General features: G+C 42.6%; 1 protein-coding gene across 1 annotated transcript in view; it reads left to right on the top strand.

Moving 5' to 3' along the window:
* NR3C2 (nuclear receptor subfamily 3 group C member 2) overlaps window positions 1-13,059 on the top strand; it is a 337,320-nt gene extending 324,261 nt beyond the window's left edge. The window contains 1 exon segment of the mRNA XM_047717601.1: window positions 10,305-13,059. Coding sequence (XP_047573557.1) covers window positions 10,305-10,460 — 156 coding nt within the window. The 3' untranslated portion in view covers window positions 10,461-13,059.

The following is a 13,059-nucleotide window of genomic DNA, read 5'->3' as shown; positions in this document are numbered from 1 at the left end:
AATTCTCATAAATAAAACAGGCCATTTTAAGCTGACAGCAACTTAACTTCAATTGTTTACAAATGCTTCACTCTTAACTACCCCCCCTTGTTTATTTATGATGTGATTATTTACCTCCTTTTTTTTTTTGTTTTGGGGTTTTTTTGTTTGTTTTTTCATTTTATTTTATTTCTTTTTCAGTGTTCCAGAATTCATTGTTTATGCAGCACACCCAGTGCTCCATGGAATGGAGCCTCCATAATACCCACCACCAGGCTCACCCAACTTCCCACTCCCCTCCCCTCCAAAACCTTCAGTTTGTTTCTCAGAGTCTACAGTCTCTCATTGTTTGTCTCCCCCTCTGATTTCCCCCAACTCACTTCTCCTCCCCATCTCCCAGTGTCTTCCATGTTATTCCTTATGCTCCACAAGCAAGTGAAACCATATGATAATTGACTCTCTCTGCTTGACTTATTTCACTCAGCATAATCTCCTCCAGTCTGGTCCTTGTTGACACAAAAGTTGGGTATTCATCCTTTCTGATGGAGGCATAATACTCCATTGTATATAATATATGGACCATATCTTCTTTATCCATTCGTCTGTTGAAGGGCATCTTGGTTCTTTCCACAGTTTGGTGACTGTGGCCATTGCTGCTATGAACATTGGGGTACAGATGGCCCTTCATTTCACTATATCAGTATCTTTAGGGTAAATACCCAATGGTGCAATTGCAGGATCATAGGGAAGCTCTATTTTTAACTTCTTAAGGAATCTCCACACTGTTTTCCAAAGTGGCTGCACCAACTTCCCTTCCCACCAACAGTGTAAGAGGGTTCCCCTTTCTCCACATCCTCTTCAACATTTGTTGTTTCCTGTCCTGTTAATTTTGGCCATTCTAACTGGTGTAAGGTAGTATCTCAGTGTGGTTTTGATTTGAATCTCCCTGATGGCTAATGATGATGAACATTTTTTTATGTGTCTGTTAGTCATTTGTATGTCTTATTTGGAGAAGTGTCTGTTCATGTCGTCTGCCCATTTTTTGACATGATTATCTGTTTTTTGGTCATTGAGTTTGAAGAGTTCTTTACAGATCTTGGATATCAGCCCTTTGTCTATAGTGTCATTTACAAATATCTTCTGCTATTCTGTGGGTTGCCTCTTTGTTTTGTTGACTATTTCCTTTGCTGCACAGAAGCTTTTGATCTTGAAGAAGTCCCAAGAGTTCATTTTTGCTTTTGTTTTCCTTGCTTTGGAGACATGTCTTGAAAGAAGTTGCTGTGGCCAGTGTCAAAGAGGTTACTGCCTTTGTTCTCCTCTACAATTTTGATAGATTCCTGCCTCACGTTGAGGTCTGTTTACCTCTTTTTATGTTGTTTATTTGTATAACAAAATTATAGTAGCTGTAGCTCTAATTATTTTTAGTCCTTTTTTCTTTGACATGTATACTATACTATAACATCCATCCACTGTATTTACCATACCAATGTGTTGTATAATTTTATTTTCATGGTGCTGATTAGTATCAGTTTATTTTAGCCTAAAGAACTTTCAGCATTTCTTACAAAGCAAGTTTAATGGTGAAGAACTCCTTCAGCTTTTGTTTGGGAAAGTCTTTATTTCTCCTTCATATCTGAAGGATAACTATGCTGGGTATAGTACTATTAGCTGACAACTTTTTTCTTTCAATACTTTGAATAGGTCATTCCCCTCTTACCTGGCCTATGGTGTTTCTATTGAGAAATCTGCTGGCAGCCTAATGGTGGTCCCTTTGTAGGTTACAGTTTTTTTTTTCCCCTGAATACTTCTAGAATTCCTTAATCTTTAACTTTTTTTTATAGTTTCATTATAATGTATCTTGGAGAAGGTCTTTTTGCATGAGATAATAGGGTGATCTTCTATAGCTCTGTGAACTTAGATGTCCAATTCTCTCTGCATGTTTGGGAACTTCTCAGCTATTATTTCTTTAAATAAACTTTCTGTCCCATTATCCTCTTTTTTCTTTTTAGAATCTGGATTATTCTAATATATGCTCTTTTGATAAAATCCCATAGATTAGATCATGTAGTTTTTCTTCGCAGTTTTTCATTCTTTTCTTTTTGTCTTCCATTTGCTCTACTCTGTTACATTTTTTATTTCATTTATTGAGTTCTTCAGCTGCAGAACTTCTGCTTGGTTCCCTTCTGTGATTTCTCTTTAGTAATATCTCATCTTGAACATTTGTGTATGTGCATGTGCATGTGTGTGTGTGATTTCAACTATATTTAGAGTTTTCTGGTAGCTCATTGAGTTTCTTCAACACTGATTTTGATTTCTTTATCCAAAACCCCTTTTCTTTGAGCTCTGTTATTGGAGAATTATTATTTTTTGGTAGTGACATGTTTCCTTGATTTTTCATGTTCTTTGAGGTTTTGAATTGCTTCTTTCACACTTGAAGTAGCAGCCACCTCCTTAAATCTTTGACTGTTGCCTTTAGGTTGGGTATTTGGTTCATTAGTGCTATTTCCATCTATGATTTTCTCTGCCTTTGTATGGGTACACCTGTTCCACTCTCCTTGCTCCCTCTTGTGGCAAAATTCTTAAGCTCTTACATCTTTGGTTTTTAAAACTCACCAGGCTGGCTATTGGAAACGTTTATTTTCCAGAAGATGGCTCAAGATTGTGCTTTCCCCCTTGTCCACAGACTCTGGCCTGTATTCTGAGCACACTCCTAAGGAGCTTGCTTTTGCCACCGCACTTGGGAGTGTGCACATGTAACCACCCACAGAGTGCAGGGAGGTATGGATTTAGCCCTTGGGGCATTAGAGTTGCCCACAGGCCCCATAGGGAGATTCTCAGATGTGGTACTCCCAGGGGCTCTTGCTTGGACTTCCTGCTGAGTACAGTCAGCACACCCTGAGTCCCTTTAATGTCCTTTGGTATTCTTACCTCCTCTTTCCTCCCAGTCATAGAGATCCTGCCTAAGTAAGTTCTCCAGGTGCTGCTGGAGAGTAACAGGTTTCTCCAGCAGCATTCCACACCACTGGGATAGCTAGACACTCACTGCTCTTCTTTTTCTCTATGAGAGAGATCACTACCACCTGCTAGTTCTGCCCAATGCAGTGTTCCCTTGGTGGGGGTGAGGACAGTGTTGGTAAAGTTCTTTCTACCATCTCTGCTGTGTCCAGACTTGTTTGTTGCTCCATTGGCATGCTGGAGTCTGTCTTCATAAGGACTAAGCTTTGGAAGTTTCTCTGTTGTCTATGGGTATCAGCCCAGGTCAGCACTCTAGGTTTTTTTTCTGATTATGGCAAGAGAGGTTGGGGCAAGCTCACTGCCCCACTGGTCCCACAGCCTGTGCCCATAACCAGATACACAGGTGTGCCAGACTCCTCCCAGTTCCTTGGCATATGGTGCCAGATCCTGCAGTTCCCACAAAGGCACTTTTGTTCATGGATAGATGACTAACTCTTCATTGAAAAAGAGGGACAAAAAAGGAGGAATGCCCTCCACTGCTGTGTGCTAACATCACTTCCTAATGGTGTTTTCCTGATCCCCCCCCCCCCCTCAGTCACATCTAGGAGGCCTTTAGGACTGCCCCCAAATGCAGCTTGTAGGTAGGCCCACTAAGAGCACTCAGCAGAGTAGTGCCATTGTGTGGCTTGGGTTTCCAAAGGGAACCCACAACTAAATAGCAGTATAACTGTATTGTTAAAGGTTATATTATCTTCTGGGTATAGAAGCTAATGCTACTAAATTTGGGTTGCTGTTGTTACTCATGTACCATATTACCATCATGTTTCACTGAGGCATCACCAGCCAGAGAGAAACAGCCCTAAAGAGCCCATATGTGCATGTGCAGCCATCTTCCACACTGATTTGCAATGGGTGGAGCGTAGGGTTTGGAATGAAGGCCAGACTGCTTATACAATCACTGAGTAGCATTTTCCAGTATTCACAAAGCTGTTGCAGGAATACCTGGAGTAAATGGTTGCTGGCCATTTCTGTTAGTATAACAGTATTTAGAGTTGAAGCTGTGTATCTTTTGCAGGTAACCCTGTTACATAGCTGGCTTAAAATTCTGATCTTTGAAAAATAAACCTTTAACCACCATCCCCATCCCTCTCCCTGTGCTCATTTCAGGCTAAAAGCTTGATCCTATTTGGGGGAAAGTTCTGGAGTCAGCAGATAACTTACAAGAAGTGAATGTGCTGTTGAAAATATGTGTGACCCTATTTCAGAGAGGCTGTTATCATTCAGGTGTTCCCGTCACCACTTGGTGGCTGTGTAACCTTAGAACAGTGGTGCCAGACCCTCCCTGCATGGTGCCCCCAGAGGCCATTTGTCGCTTGGGGTAGAAGCTGCCATGCTGCTGGCGATGATTCGGTGGGGGAGGGGGCACTCATGGAACCTGACAGCTTTGTGTTTGGTGCAAGTAAAGTACCATCAGTTGCCGAGACCTCACCAGCATCCTCTACCACCCTGATTGCTGTGGCCCTTCAGGCGGGATAAATCATGCCCAGCAACTAGCTAAACTCCCGTGATCCAGCAGATAGACTTTGTACAGAATGAAAAGTCAGTGCACAGGACTTTCTCTGATTCCTAATAATGTGAGACTCATTTCTGGTAACAGTGAGGGTTCTTGCCTCTCCCTCTAGCCTGGTGTTTACCAGGAAAGGCTGGTGAGAATCGATATTAAGGCATCTGGCCTTTTGTCTCATTGCAGTTAACGTATTCATGCTGATGGGCCAGTGGAGGAGTAGGACTCTGATCTCTTTAGCCATGACTTCCCTCCCCACACCTGTCCCTCCAACCCCAGTGAGCAGTGACTGGGGTTCATGGCACCGTGGCATGGCGTACATTTGAAGTCACATTATAAAACTCAGCATCAGTGAGTTGCCCAGAATCACAGGACAGGATGAAAGGGGATAGCTTTGAGTACTGATGAAAGAGGTTAGCTTTATGTATTAAGTCTGCTTTACCTACTTACTGCCACTAAAATGAAGATGCCCATCTAAATTACCCAGTTTTGTTTGGGTTCATTGATTAGAACTAGCAATATACTGCCCTAAGGAAACACTGTTGAAATTAGTTAATTCTGAGCACTTAAGAGTTTGGAAGAAGTCAGAGAAACACAAGAGCAAGGCCCCAGCAACAGGGGCTCTGGTCTCTGGAGCTCTCAGCAGGGCTGCACAGAAGGAATGGGAAGGGGCCTCTCTTAGATGCAGTGGAGCTGAGTGGGTGGGTGCTTCGTGCCTCCAAGGAGCTTGTAGGCTGCTCAGGGACCTGCAAATGTGAAAAGTTACACTAAGAAGAGATGCAAACCACTGCAGAAAAAGAGAAGATGGGGTGCCTGGGTGGCTCAGTGGTTGAAGCCTCTGCCTTCAGCTCAAGTCATGGTCTCAGTGTCCTAGGATCTAGCCCCGCATCAGGCTCTCTGCTCAGCAGGGAGCCTGCTTCTCCCTCTCTCTCTGCCTGCCTCTCTGCCTACTTGTGCACACACTCGTGCTCACGCTCTCTTTCTCTCTCTCTCAGGGTCAAATAAATCTTTTTTAAAAAGAGAGAGAGAGATAAGATGGTACCCTTGGCTCCGTGGCTAATTATCAACGTAGACAAAAGGTAGCATCATTCCGTAGCTGGAAGCCTGTACCCCACCCCTCTTCGTTTTGCCCATCTCTCCACCCACCTGCCCTCTGGCAAGCATTAGTTCTCTGTATTTATGGTTCTGCTCTTCATTTGTTTTGTTTTTTAGATTCCACCTGAGAGTGAAGTCCTATGGTATTTATCTCTCTCTGACTGGCATAATACTCTCTAGTGGCATCCATGTTGTTGCAAATGACCAGATTTTAATCCTTTTTTATGGCTAATATTCCAGTGTGTGTGTGTATTTGCCTTTTTTTATGGCTTATCCCTTCTTTGTGGATAATATTCAATTGTGTGTGTGCGTGTGTATATATATACACACGCACACACACACACCACATCTTTATCCATTCATCAGTCAGTGGACACTTGGGCTGTTTCCATATCTTGGCTATCGTAAATAATGCTGCAGTAAACATACAAGTGCATATATCTTTTCAAATTAGTGTTTTCATTTGGTAAATGAAACACCCAGTAATGGAATTACTGGATCATAGGGTATTTCTCTTTTTAAATTTTTTTGAGGAAGTTCCATGCTGTTTTCCACAGTGGCTGCACCAGTTTGCCTTCCCATCAACAGTGCACGAGGGTTCCTTTTTCTCCACATCCTCACCAACACATTTCTTTTAGTGTTGTCTTTTAGATTCTAGCCATTCTGACAGGTATATGGTGATATCTCACTGTGGTTTTGATTTACATTTCCCTGATGGTCACTGATGTGGAGCATCTTCTCATGTGTCTATTGACCATCTGGATGTCTTCTTTGGAGAAATGTTTATTCAGGTCTTGTGCCCCTTTTTAAATTGGGCTATTTGGTCTTGGGGGTTGTTGTAGGAGTTCTTTATATATTTTGAATATTAATCTCTTATCCAGTCTATCACTTGCGAATATTCAGTAGGTTTTCTTTTAGTTTTGTTGATAGCTTCCTTCTCTGTGCAAAAAAAAAATAAAAAGAAGAAGCTTTTTTGGCTTGATGTAGTCCCAATAGTTTATTTTTGTTTTGTTTTGTTTTGTTTTTTTTAAAGATTTTACTTATTCATTTGACAGAGATCGCAAGTAGGCAGAGAGAGAGGAGGAAGCAGGCTCCCTGCTGAGCAGAGAGCCCGATGTGGGGCTCGATCCCAGAACCCTGGGATCATGACCTGAGCTGAAGGCAGAGGCTTTAACCCACTGAGCCACCCAGGCGCCCTATTTTTGCTTTTTGTTTCCCTTGCCTCAGGAGACATATCTAGAAAAATGTTGTGAAGGCAAATGTCAAAGAAGGTACTGTTTATGTCTTCTTCTAGGAGTTTTATGTTTTGAGGTCCTCCATTTAGATCTTAAACCCATTTTAAGTTCATTTTTGTGTATAGTATGAGAAGGTGCTCCAGTCTTCCCAGCACCACTTACTGAAACAACCTGTGGTTCCCTGTTGTATATTATTGTCTCCTTTTTACAGGTTAATTGACCATATAAGCATGGTTGGTTTCTGGGCTCTTTATTCCATTGAGCTATGTGTCTGTTTTTGTGCCAGTAGCATACTGTGTTATTATGGCTTTGTTGTATATCTTGAAATTCAGAATTGTGATGCCTCCAGCTTTGTTCTTTTTCAGGATTTTTTGTGGTTCCATTCAAATTTTAGGATTATTATAGTTCTTTGATAGGGATTGCATTAAATTTATGGATCACTTTGGGTGTATAGGCATCTTAAAAATATTTGTTCTTCCAATCCATGAGCATGAAATATCTTCCCATTTTTTTGTGTTGTCTTCACTTTTTTTTCATCAGTGTTTTATAGTTTTTTAATTTTTTTTTTATTTATTTGACACAGAGAGAGAGATCACAAGTAGGCAGAGAGAAGAGGGGAAGCAGGCTCCCTGCTGAGCAGAGAGCCCGATGCGGGGCTCGATTCCAGGACTCCGAGATCATGACCTGAGCCGAAGGCAGAGGCCCAACCCACTGAGCCACCCAGGTGCCCCATCAGTGTTTTATAGTTTTTAGAGTATAGGTTTTCTACCTCCTTGGTTAAGTTGATTCCTAGGTACTTTATTTTTTTGGTACAATTTTATATGGAGGTTAACATTTTTTAAAAGGAAAAACCATCCTCTTCCACAGTCCTGCAGGCATCCCCCACAGAGGGCCCTTGGGAATAGGGAGGGGTAGAGATGGGGGTGAACTTAAACTTGGTTCTGTGTGCCCGCAGCTGGTGCACAGAGCTCTGCCATCACCCACTGAAAGGTGTGCCCTGCAGTCGAAACGACCACCTCATTTGTGGCACCACATCCGGAGAGTGGGGCCCAGCAAGGATTGTAGCTTTCATAGCCACTAGTCCACCATCTTTAAAAAAAGGGGAGGCGCACCTGGGTGGCTCAGTTGGTTAAGTGTTGGACTCTTGATTTGGGCTCAGGCAATGATCTCAGGGTTGTGAGATTGAAACCTGCTTAAAATTCTCTCTCCTGCTCTCTCTCTCTGCCTCTGCCACTCCCCTTCTTAAAATAAAATAAAATATGAGGGCAACTGGGTGGCTCAGTCTTAAAGCGTTTGCCTTTGGCTCAGGTCATGATCGATGGGTCCTGGGACTGAGCTCTGCTTTGGGCTCCCTGCTTGGCGGGAAGCCTGTTTCTCCCTCTCCCACACCCCTTGCTTGTGTTCCTGCTCTTGCTGTGTCTCTCTCTCTCTGTCAAATAAATATAAAATATTTTTTTAAAAATTAAGAAATTTACTATCTTAGTTCTAAGAATCTCTCCTGGAAAGGTGAAACACAAAATTCTCCTGTACCTCAATTTATAGAAGGGGGACCTAAGGTCACCAAATTACACAAAAGACTACCGAGAGGAGATTTTGCAAACTATGTCCCATAGAGAAAAATGATGTTTTATGTTTGAAGGAATCTGGGATAACCACTCAGGAGGACAGAATTAGAGGGATTTTACCAGCAATATCTCTCCACAGCTTGACTGAGAACTGGCCTCCTGTGTTCCAGTTCACTCATTCAGTCCTCTTAACCCTGTGAGACAGATATACCCCGTTTTACAGATGTAGAAACTGAGACTCAGCCTTCATGAGGCAAGCACAGAATGTGAACTTGCCCGGAGTGGACAGTGGCTTGTGCTGTTTTCCAGATTGTTTGGCCCAACATTCTGTGCATAAGGAACACTGACTAAAGTTCTGAGACCTTGGAACCTACTTAGGGAAGTGTCCCTCTTCAGACTGAGGGCAAACGCAGGCACAAACAGAAGCACCAGATATTTCTCCTGATGACATTCTTTTGATCTCTGGTTCGTATGAAAGGCCTTTACCATGCAGTTATTTACTGTCTTTAGGGTTGCTAATTAAGGTAAAAGAAAAAGCTCTGAAAGTTACGTATGTATTTTCACCAGAATGCTTTTATTAAGACGAGAGTGATTTTTATGGCATGTAATGTCTGCTTTAATACAGTGGGAAATGACCAAAACTCATTTGCAGTTAATGGTATACTGCATTTGTGGGTGGTTGTTTTGTTAACTCACAGAAATGGGAGTGGTTCAGGTCCAGGAGGATGGAAAAGGTCCTTGGGCCAAACAAAGGGGAAATAGCCAGACAGGCAAGTAGACCAAGAGGTTATCCTTGCTGCTCGCGCTCTGTCACCGTCCGGCTGAAATAGAAAGTGGTTGAGAATGGATAAGAAACACACACACACACAGGAATGTTACTGAGCCATGAGAAACATGGAAGTCCTGCTGTTGGCGATAACTGGATGGAACTTGAGGGCAGTATGCTAAGTGAAGTCAGGCAACAATTATAATACCATATGAGATCGCTCATACATGAAATCTAAAAAAGCCCAAACTCACGTGGTGGTACCAAGGGACAGGGGAAATGAGGAGATGCTGGTCAAAGGACCCAAACTTCCAGTACTGAGAGAATAAGTTCTGGGGATGGAGTATACATGGTAATTATAATTAATACTGTATCATGTACTTGAAAGTTGCTGAGTAGACCTTAAATATCCTTGCCACAGAAAAAGAAATGGGAATTCTATGACATGATGAAGATGTTAATCATTTTGCAATGTGTAAGTATCCAGTCAGCCCATTGGACACCTTAATCTCATGCAATGTTATGTATCAATTATACTTTAATAGAGCTCAGGGTGGGTACTGAGAAGTCTCAACCCTCCCACAGCCCAGGGTGAGAAGCTGGAGGAGAGGGTGGCGGGGCCCACCTGGGACTAGAGGGAGCAGGACACTTGCCAGCAAAGGTTTTGTGTCCTGCCCCTCACTGTCCTGGGCCTCTACTGTGCAGGCCCTGAGCCAGCACCTGCCAGCCCCCCACCCCCGCCCCCCAGCCCACCCCAGAGCCTGGGGCAGGCCCATCACCAGTGCCCAGAGATACACATACATGCCTGCCCCACCAGAGTCCCACATTTACAAATGAGAATTTGGTGAGAGCTATTCAGCATCCCAGCCACTCTGAACTCTACCTGACCCTGTTGCCAGCGGTAGAGTCAGTATTCCATACTCAGCTCTTGGGTGAATCTGTTTTGCATGAAAGGCACCTTCCCTGACAAGTGAGGTGAGCGCCCTTCCTCCCCCAGCACAGGGGACTTAGCCAAATCAGGCAGCGTCACAGACGCACTTCCCTGTCGGCTTTCTGAAGGCTGCTGGAGCTTATTGCCTGAGTTAGGACATGGCGGGGTGTAGGGAGGGAAAGGAGACCTCAATGTCCTGTCCTGTGTGTTGCAGCTGGTGAGCGACTTGCTGGAATTCTGCTTCTATACCTTCCGAGAGTCCCAGGCCCTGAAGGTGGAGTTCCCCGCGATGCTGGTGGAGATCATCAGCGACCAACTGCCGAAGGTGGAGTCGGGGAACGCCAAGCCCCTTTACTTTCACAGGAAGTGACGGAGGACATCTCACCAGGAGAGTTTTGCCTTAAGTTTCCCCATGCTGTTCTACACCCACGAAGGACCCAAGAAATCCGGTTTTTCACATGTGATGGCTGATTCCCACTTGTTCAGCAGTTTCTCAAGTTTAAAATCATGTCAAGGGTTTGGAGCCAGGAAAGCAGTGTGACATGGATTTGGCAAGACCTGAGCAGTCGGAAGGATTCTTCCCTCTCCGCTCCCCAGCGCTTAGAAACATGTTCCTGTTCCTCTGGATGAAAAGCCATATCTAGTCAATAACTCTCTGATTTTGATATTTTAACAGATGGAAGTTTTAACTATGCCATGTAGTTTCTGGTATCGTTCGCTTGTTTTAAAAGGGTTCAAGGACTAACGAACTTTTTAGAGCTTACCCTCGGTTGCACATAAAACATATAGTCAATATGGGGCATTAATATTCTTTTGTTATTTAAAAAAAAAACAAAAAAAAAAAGAAAAAATATATACAGATTCCTGTTGTGTAATAACAGAGCACGTGGAGGGGAACAGCAGCCCCCCTGGGGGTTCCTGTCCACCCACGGGCTTCTGCATCACTGGTATACACACCCTTAGCGTCCATTTATTATTTAATTAGAACAGATAAGATGTTAAACAAATGCCTTGGTTTCAATTTCAAGTATCTATTGTGTTGGCTTTACAAATAATTTTTTGCAGTCTTTTGCTGTGCTGTACATTACTGTATGTATAAATTGTGAAGGACCTGAACTAAGGTGTAAGGAACTTTTGTAAATGAGACACATACAAAAACAAACAAAAAAAAACCCACAAAACACACACAAAAATAAACTCTAATGGTTGATAGGATGAAGGGGAAAGTATTTTTGAAAGAATTCTATTTTGCTGGAGACTATTTAAGTACTATCTTTGTCTAAACAAGGTAAAAATTTTTTTTGTAAAGTGAAATGTTCTGCATGCATAATGAACCGTTTACAGTGTATTTAAGAAAGGGAAAGCTGTGCCTTTTTTAGCTTCATATCTAATTTACCATTTTACAGTCTCTGTTGTAAATAACCACACTTAAACCTCTTTGGTTGTCTTTCAGCCTTTCTACTTTTTCTGTACTTTCGTTTTGTCTTTGGTCTCCCGCTGGGGGTGTTCCTGGGACTTGAGCAGGTTCTCTGGCTTCTGCTCTGTCTTGCGTCTGTCGGGGAACAATGGGCTGTGGTGTCTGCAGCTCCTCGAAGGGGTCATTTGACAACACTTGTGAGCGAAGGTCCTGGGAGGCTGCAGCTGTAGGAGAGCGGCCTCTTCTCCTGCTTTCCTCCTGAGGCAGCATCTGCTCTAGGAGCACGAGGCTGGAAGTGCGATGACCCAGAGAGCACAGTCTCATCCCGTTTTAGAAAACGGCATTTTCTCCTTCGGGAAAGGAAATTCCAGGCACTCTATCTGTAGAAGGTGGCATGTTCATTTCTGGTTTGGGAAGGAGGTTTTGTGCTCTCAGAACAGGTAATGGGGACACGTAGGCTGCCGCAGGACGTAACAGGAAAGATGCATTTTGGCACAGTTCAGTCAGAATGGCGTGGAGACCATAGGATAATTAGAGGGTTTTTAGATTTTTAAAAGGTAGGTTTTAAAAATTTTATACATAAACAGTTTTGGAAAAAAAAAACTACAGATCATATAAGCAAGACAGTGGCACTAAAATTTTTAATTCATTAATCTGTTTGACACTGATGCAATTTATGGCTTTTCTCTTGCCCCAAATCACAAACCTATCTATCTTTGGGGAAGCTTCACAATATGATTGCACTTAAACAAACTACTTTGACTAGAGGCCAAATTAATCTTTTTAAAAGTAATGATAATCATCAGGTACTCAGTGAAATCGCATTATTTTCCAGAACCTAAAAGCTGTCGCTGGAGAAGCCCTAGGCCAGAAGAAGGCAGCATTGGGATCCACACTCTTCTCTAGGGTTCACCATGCAGGCAACATTACCTTGTCTTTCAGAAGACACCTGCCTTATGCAAGGGGGAACCTGTGAAAGCTGCATTCAGAAGGAGGAGTTTTTCTTATATAATTTGCAATTTCAGTAATTTAATTTATAGGCAGATCTTTAAATACAGTCAACTTACATGCACAGCAATATGAAAGCCACATTTGGAGGGTGATAAATACACAGCATGCAGACTGGGAGTTTCGAGAAAAGACACGGCTTACAAGAGCAGCTTTTAGCTCAGACTTACGTTTTATGAAATTGGAATTTCAGTGTAACCAGGTTTGGGATGGAGACAGTCTGCATCAGCTTTTTGTATTAACAAAGTTACTGGTTCTTTATGTGTCTCCAGGTAACTTTGCTTGATTAAACAGCAAAGCCATATTCTAAATTCACTGTTGAATGCCTGTCCCAGTCCAAATTGTCTGTCTGCTCTTATTTTTGTACCATATTGCTCTTAAAAATCTTGGTTTGGTACAATTCATATTTCACCAAAACTTCTTCATATAATTAAAAAACACTAAATTAGTTTAAAATGAAGCAATTTATATCTTTATGCAAAAACATATGTCTGTCTTTGCAAAGGACTGTAAGCAGATTACAATAAATCCTTTACTTTAATCA

Source organism: Lutra lutra, chromosome 2 (genome assembly GCF_902655055.1).
Source record: "Lutra lutra chromosome 2, mLutLut1.2, whole genome shotgun sequence".
Lineage (NCBI taxonomy): Eukaryota > Metazoa > Chordata > Mammalia > Carnivora > Mustelidae > Lutra > Lutra lutra.
The sequence above is the reverse complement of the archived record's forward strand: the minus strand, read 5'-3'. Positions and strand labels throughout refer to the sequence as shown.